At 39.4% G+C, this 7,507-nt stretch overlaps 1 protein-coding gene across 7 annotated transcripts in view; it reads left to right on the plus strand.

Moving 5' to 3' along the window:
- TANC2 (tetratricopeptide repeat, ankyrin repeat and coiled-coil containing 2) overlaps positions 1-7,507 on the plus strand; it is a 333,029-nt gene that overhangs the window by 276,300 nt on the left and 49,222 nt on the right. For all 7 annotated transcript variants that reach the window (XM_045299320.1, XM_045299321.1, XM_045299323.1 and 4 more), the window contains 2 exons: positions 3,311-3,433; positions 4,794-5,030. In XM_045299320.1, the coding sequence (XP_045155255.1) occupies positions 3,311-3,433; positions 4,794-5,030 (360 nt within the window). The remainder of the gene's footprint in view (positions 1-3,310; positions 3,434-4,793; positions 5,031-7,507) is intronic.

Consider the following 7,507-nt stretch of genomic DNA (forward strand, 5'->3'; position numbering starts at 1 on the left):
CAGATTTAATGCCGTCTTTTGAAATAAATTCTTCTGGGGGGAGGGGTAGGTGTCCGCATAGTGGTTGGGATTGGGACAGGCCCCTTCGCCCTCTCCACTGGTTCCCTACAGATCTTTATTTTCAAGAAATAAAATAAAGAAGAAGCTCCCTTTGTTTTCCTCCCTTGCCCCATTTCTCTCCCTTCTCAGCAATAACTCCAATCTAAATTAAATTATGGATCAATCCCATAGTGGGATACGCTTCTGTTAAACCTGTTAATGGGGTTAATGATTTTACTTATTGTCTTTCTCATTTCTAAAATAGTCATCCCGGTTATTTTTAAGGCATATAGTTTCATGTGCTCCATCAAAATTGTTAATCTTTTATCTCATAAACTTAGTACACACCATTATTTCAAAGGTTATGGTAGCAACAGTGCATGGAACCTTATGGGTTGATTTAGGTTGTCTGTTATTTGTGCAGACCACCACAGTTTATCATACTCTTGGTCCTGGTGAGAGGTGAGGCTCACACATATTCTTGATTCGGAAGCTGAGAACCTAATGGAGAGTCAGAGCTAAATTTCCTGGTCTTCCAAGTCCTGAGTAAGAGTGAGCTCAAGAACCTAAGTTGCATAAACTCCAACTGTGACCACATCATACTTGAGATTCTCCTGAATAAAACTGAAATTATTAAACCTCATATATCAGAAAAATAATCTTAAATATTTAGTGATGTGTTTCCTCTAGTTTCAACATTTGTATTTGAATTGATTAGCCTAATGAGTTTGTGATTCATGTCCTTATTATTGGAGCCCCTGCTTGGTACAAACAATTAAGTCCTCTACTACTAACCAATGCATCCTCCTTCAAGCCCACCCCTTGGAAGAAAGTCTTTGCAGTTTACTTCTAAAAAGTCAGATCCATGACACTCAGGTATAGTGTACAACACATGGGGTTGCCATGAATTGGAATTGACTTAATAGCAATTGGTAACTTCATCTTGTTACTAGCATACATTCAAAGGGAATCTAAAATGATAGTGAAGATGTGCTTGTCAGTCTTTCTTACTGTTTTCATTGGTGTGCCAAGGTCTTGGTGCCTTAGTATGACATTGCTCAGCTCCTCGAGGCCAGAGAGAATATGAATAATATCAAAGTTAAGTAGCCATTTTCAAATAGTGGAGGAAATGAAAGTAGGAGTAATCTCTTTGGGGTATGAGATGCTAAAGTTAGATTCTGTTCCAGACTCCCAGCACTGCATTGTGTTTCTGGGAACTTTAAGGTCTGCTCTGTCGGGATTCAGCCCTGCCTATTTGATTCTCTTTAATATTTAGAGTAAAAGAATGAGTCCAAGTAACTGTCATTATCCTTCCTTGTTTTCTCTGGTTGTGGGATTGGATGTTGTGTAGACATAGGTGCTCACTTTGACAAAGCCATGCCAAATGGCACAAAATTTGAGAGCGTCTACATCTATAAACATAGCTTACAAATGTGTTTGCACAAATCTTGTAAAGAGATGTACGAAGAAGATTATTGAAATAGTTGTAATAGCGAAAAGAAAAAAAAATCAGAACTACATGAAAACTCATCCCTAGGCATGAGTCAGAACTACCTTGCTGGAGACTGAATTAGTTGTTCAGTAGGTAAGTAAGGGGCCAGCTTAAATAAATGTTGATAATGTTTAATACAGAGATTTAAATAGATAAAAAAACATTAGATATCTTTGAACCACTCTACTCAACCCTAGATTGATTTTCAACTGTAGGAACCAGGGCTGGGAAAAGATCTGCTTTGAATGGTTCTCGGACATAAAATTTTTCATCTGAAAGTTTAATCTTTTAAATTTTTTTTAATCTTTTAATTTTTATTATATAAAAAATCCCCGCAGCGAAAAAGGAAAAGTAAGCTAGTCAAAAAAATATTTACAAAATGTTCATGTGTCCAGCATTTTTCTTCTTTCAGCCTTTCTTCTAGTTTGAAAGTACCACTGTCTACATGAAGTGTTTTCTTAGAGAACCCGAACGGGTTACAGAAAAACTGATCTAAATAACTTGAGATTTTATTAGATTTGTGACTCATGATTAGTATTCCTGCTTTGTAGATGCCTGTCCCCTAGCATCAAAACAGATACATTTTGCTGATTTAGTAGTCTAGACTACAACAACCTGTGCTTGAAGAACAAAACGAGCAGTAGTGTGTTTTTAAAAAGAATACCTTCTGGAGAGCATATGTTTTGAGAATGATGAGGGTAATGAATGTACAAATGTGCTTTACACAATTGATGTGTGTATGGATTGTGATAAGAGTTGTATGAGCCCCTAATTAAAAAAGAAAAAAAAGAATACCTTCAGAGATCTAGTTATTACATTCCAGACTCCATTGTTAAAGATATCCGTGTCCTCAGGATTAGAAAACCCTTAATTCACTTGACCCCAAAATTGACAGATAAGCTGATTGCCAGAAAATTGTTTGTACGAAAAATATTTTTTGTGTGTATGAAAATTTAAAGAACAGATTATTCCAACCTCCTTTAGCAGCTCCTGTGAAAGGGGCAAAAATTAGCATATGCATTGTACTGTGTCAGGCTTTCTAGGAGAAACTATTGTCCAGGCCCTTGTTTTTCTTGTTCAGAAAACTACATTTGATCACTTGGGGGAGTGTATCTGTCCGGGTGAGGCATAACAAACCTGCAACATCTCAACAACTTAACACCACAAAGATTTATTTCCCATCCACATTGCAATGAGGAGCGTATTCTTAAAAAACTCCTCAAAGTCATTTGAAATCTCAAATCTCAAGGAGCTCAGAATTCTCCTTTGGATCCTAGGAGGAGTAAAAGCAAATGGAGAAATGCATAAGGGTGTTAGGAATCAAGCCTGGGCATGACACACTACTTCTGACTGCATTTTATTAACCAGAATTTAACCGCAGGGCCCACCTGTACAGAAGGCTAGGAAATGTCATTTTCCCAAACACCTGGAAGAAAACAAAATGAAGATTAAAGATCACGTTACATTTTCTCTACCACCATGTACAGTATATTTTAGTAACTTGAGTTTAAGGCTAAAGGAAAAGGTACACAAAACCAAATTATATCCAATACTAAATAGATTTATTGATAGAAATTGTTAAAATGAAGCAAATTCCTTCAACTTTTTCCTACAGGACTAGTCTTTGTCCTCATTGGTGAATGTGCTTTGCTGGGACTTAACATTTTAAGTAGGAATCTACTCTCATTAATACAAAAATCCTAAAGACCACCAACTTAGCAACTGGTAGTACATTTTAACTGGACTAGGATATTCATTCTTTCTATACTTCTTGTGCAGGGTTTAAGTAAAAAGGTTGGTGTTTCATCCTCCATCCTCCAAGGTCTCTGGATCTCCTACAGCACAGAAGGTCTTTCCATGGCGTTGGCATCTTTACGAAATCTCTATACCCCCAATATAAAGGTAAATGCATGTACTCTCAATATAAAAAGTAAATACATTCCAGGTGAGTTAAAATATTAACTGTATAAAATGAAATTTGAAGGGCATTTCAGTGATTATTTGATTAATCTTTGCTGACCTTAGACTGTCTTGTACTAATTATAGTTTAATATATTTTAAAATATTACCTTTTTATTCTGTGAATTCAAGACCAAAATCTTGGCTGAGGAGAGATGTTATTTGGACCAATAACTATAACTCTAATGTTTTCTGACATGGATTGTGATAACCTGTTAAATCCCTAAATAAGCCCCTTTAATTGTGAGAGGGGGTGTGGAGAGTCAAAGCAATTATCCTTTTACCTTCCACAAACTGCCTCTGGATTACAGGGTCAGACCCTACTAGCTCTAGGAATTAAATTGATCTCAGGTAGAGTTTGCTTTATAGAGACTACATATTATGTGGATCCTTCAGTATGGGTTATACCTCACAGTAAAGAAAATCAAAGTCCTCACAACTGGACTAGTAAACAGCATCATTATAAACTGAGATAAAATGAATTTATTAAGGATTTCATACTGCTTGGATCCACAATCAATTCTCAAGGAAGTAGCAGTCAAACCAGAGGACATATTTCACTGAGCAAATCTGCTGTACAAGACCACTTTAAAGTATTAACAGAGCAAATGTTGAGGACTAAGGTACAAATGACCCAATCTGTGATATTGTTAATCATCTTATCTGCATTTGAAAATGGAATGAAGAAAGAAGAAGTGCTGCATTTGAATTACGGTGTTGGCAGAGAATATTGACAGTGCCATGGACGGCCACAAGAACAAACATCTGCCTTGGGGAAGAAGTACAACCAGAATGCTCCTTAAAACTGAGGATGGCGAGATTTTATCTCACGTACTTTGGACATGTTATCAAGAAATACCGGTCCCCGGAAAACGACATTGTGCTTGCTAACGCATCGGAGTATAGCAAAGAGGAAGAACCACAAGGACATGGCTTGATGCAGTAGCTACAAGCGTACACTCAGACATAACAACAATTGTGAAGGTGCTGTAAGACCAGGCACTGTTTTCGTCTGTTGTACACAGAGTAGCTGTGAGTTAGGATCCACTCAATGTCACCTAACAGCAACAGACATTCCAGGACTACACAATAGGTGCCACTTGCTCCAGTTACTGAGCAGTTTACGTAAACGAGTCATTTGACATCCCTTTCCAAGGCAAGTTTTTTGGGAGAAAGCGGGCTGAAGATTATAAAATAAAGTAGTTACTCCAGGCTACTAAGGACTAGTGTGTAGGATTTCATTTCATATAATAAAAAATGACTAAAATAATATGACTAATGCTTGAATTGTTCTTATTTCTAGGTCAGCCGATTGCTGATTTTAGGAGGTGCCAACATTAATTACCGGACAGAGGTTTTAAATAATGCTCCAATTCTATGTGTCCAGTCTCATCTTGGTTACACAGAAATGGTGGCCCTCCTGTTGGAGTTTGGGGCCAATGTGGATGCTTCTTCAGAAAGTGGCCTGACTCCTCTGGGTTATGCTGCAGCAGCTGGGTGCCTGAGTATCGTTGTGCTGCTCTGCAAGAAAAGGGCCAAGGTAACGCCCCACAACCTTGCTGCCTTTCCCTTCTTCCTCTTGAAGTAGAATCTTTCTTTTCACCCCTCTTACCTCATGAGACTAAGAAGAAGGCATCAAATCCTACCAGGGAACAGATCGAGGGGAGTAGGAGCACTGGCTCTCCATGCATCCCAGTAGTTAAGAACTTGCAGCGCTGCCGTACCAGCCCACACTGCCACTGAGCACACTCAGGAAACTGCACCTACTTAACCAAGGAATTCTCTACTGGCCTGAAAACAAACTCTCTTGTAACAAAGAGGGAAGAGAAGTCGGGGAGCTAAGTGTCTATGTAGTGGGAGCTCTGAACCAGATGGTGTCTGCAGATTCTTTGAGCCTTTCATGTGGGGAGAAGACAAGCTGCCCACGGAGATTAAAACAGAGACCAGACCCCCTCATCCTGTCTTATGAAGACCCCACCCTAGAGATGAGAAAGATAGCTCTCCCTCGTTATACTCATTCTGCCCAAAAGTGCATTTAGAAGTGTTTCCATTTTAATTCCCTGAAAAATGTTTGCAAAATGGATGGTTTGCTCTATGGTACCTCAAGAATCACTAATTCATAAGACTTAATTTTATAATGTTGGTGAAAAGAAAAATGCTAGTCTCACAATTGTAGGCCGCTGAAGAAAATTCTGGCCTCATTGTATTTTTTCCTAAATTGTAATAATTTTCTTTTTGGGAATATACACAGCAAAATGTACATCAATTCAGTTTCTTTTTTTATCATTTTATTAGGAGCTCATACAACTCTTATCACAATCCATACATACATCAATTGTGTAAAGCACATTTGTACATTCATTGCCCTCATCATTCTCAAAACATTTGCTCTCCACCTAAGCCCCTGGCATCAGCTCCTCATTTTTCCCCTCCCTCCCCGTTCCCCCCTCCCTCATGAGCCCTTGATAATTTATAAATTATTATTTTGTCACATCTTGCCCTGTCCGACAGCTCCCTTCACCCACTCTTCTGTTGTCCGTCCCCGAGGGAGGAGGTCACATTTAGATCCTTGTGATCGGTTTCGACGCGCACACTTTGGTGACACTGATTACGTTCTTCGAGCTATGCAACTATTCTCCCCTCCTTTTCTGAGCTATTCCTCCTGCTTTTACATAAGCTCACCGCCTCCTAAGGTTCCTGTCTAACCTTTTAAGTGGCCTCATAATAGTTTGTTTCCATCCTGAAAACAAAGAATTTTTGTGGTTTCAGAATGAAATAGAAGTGTTAAGACCTTATTCTAAGGTATCCAATTTTCTTACCAAGAAAGAAAGTGACTCCCTTGTGAACTGGGAACTGAGAGTCCCAGTAAAATCCCAGAATGTTACTGTGGCACAGTGATGGGTCACCTGTAAGATCCCATACATTTCAATGAAACCTCTAGAAATAAAATGATAACTGAGCCTTATTACTCTCGTCATAAATTCAAATTCTAAGCTCAGCTAGTCTTTCCTGTTGTCCAGACCTTACACTGCAGCCATCGTTTTATTCAAAGTAGAAGTAGCATGCTTTTTAAAAAGAATACTTTTTCAGAACATTTCTACTCAAGACTCTATAAATCCCCTGCCACCCTCCTACATTACGAAGATTGAGTACATTCCAGCATGCATCTTTATCTCAAAACTTTATTAATCCTTGCCTACCTCTACTTCCACCTCAGAAAAGGAAGTGTTTACCTTCCTTTCCCCAACTATCATTTCCCACCTATACTCTTCTTTTTTACCAAGTTTTTTTTAAAACCAAAAATAATTTATTTACACAAAATTACTACCTGATACATCAATACAGTATGAGACCATATGTGGCAAAGAGCATGTTATCCACAAGTTATACAACCACGGTGTGAAACGAACCCAAACCAATCCAGACACAAGGGGAGATGTTGCCCTGAATTCACTCTTCATTGAGCATCAGAACCCACCAGTCTTTTAGTCCTTTTCCTGCACATTAATCTCTGGCCAGTCTCTGCATCTGCTTGGGTCTCTTGATCTGATTTCATTCCTTGGGTTCTCCTCAGCTAGGCATCATTGGCTGCTACTTTGGGGGTTGTACATTGTCTGCTCAGGGGTTTGTTGCCATGGCCTGATATTTGGTCAGTTGACCTGCAAGCAAGAAGTTGCTTGCTCCTCCCATTCCAATCAGCAACCAGCTAGCTCGTGGCTCAGTGGTTGCCAACTTCTCTTGTCCAAGTTTTTGCATGTAGTTCAGTTTTTTTATTAGAGACTCTTATAGATTGAATTATGTTGCCTCAAGATATGTGCCATAAACCCTGTGGGGGACACCACCAGTGACACAGTGTGGGAATTGCGCCTGATCTGACCCCGCCACGCTGAGGCAAGGCACTGGGGGGCGTGCAGCGGAACAGCAGGGGGGGGCAGTAGCAAGATCCCCAGGGAATGATGAGGGTGGACATTGGAGACAGGGCATGGTGCCCCAACAGGCTAGACTGGAAAACACAAG

This window comes from Echinops telfairi, unplaced genomic scaffold (assembly GCF_000313985.2).
Source record: "Echinops telfairi isolate 266 unplaced genomic scaffold, ASM31398v2 ScPeMD7_7458;HRSCAF=8496, whole genome shotgun sequence".
In the NCBI taxonomy this organism is placed as follows: domain Eukaryota; kingdom Metazoa; phylum Chordata; class Mammalia; order Afrosoricida; family Tenrecidae; genus Echinops; species Echinops telfairi.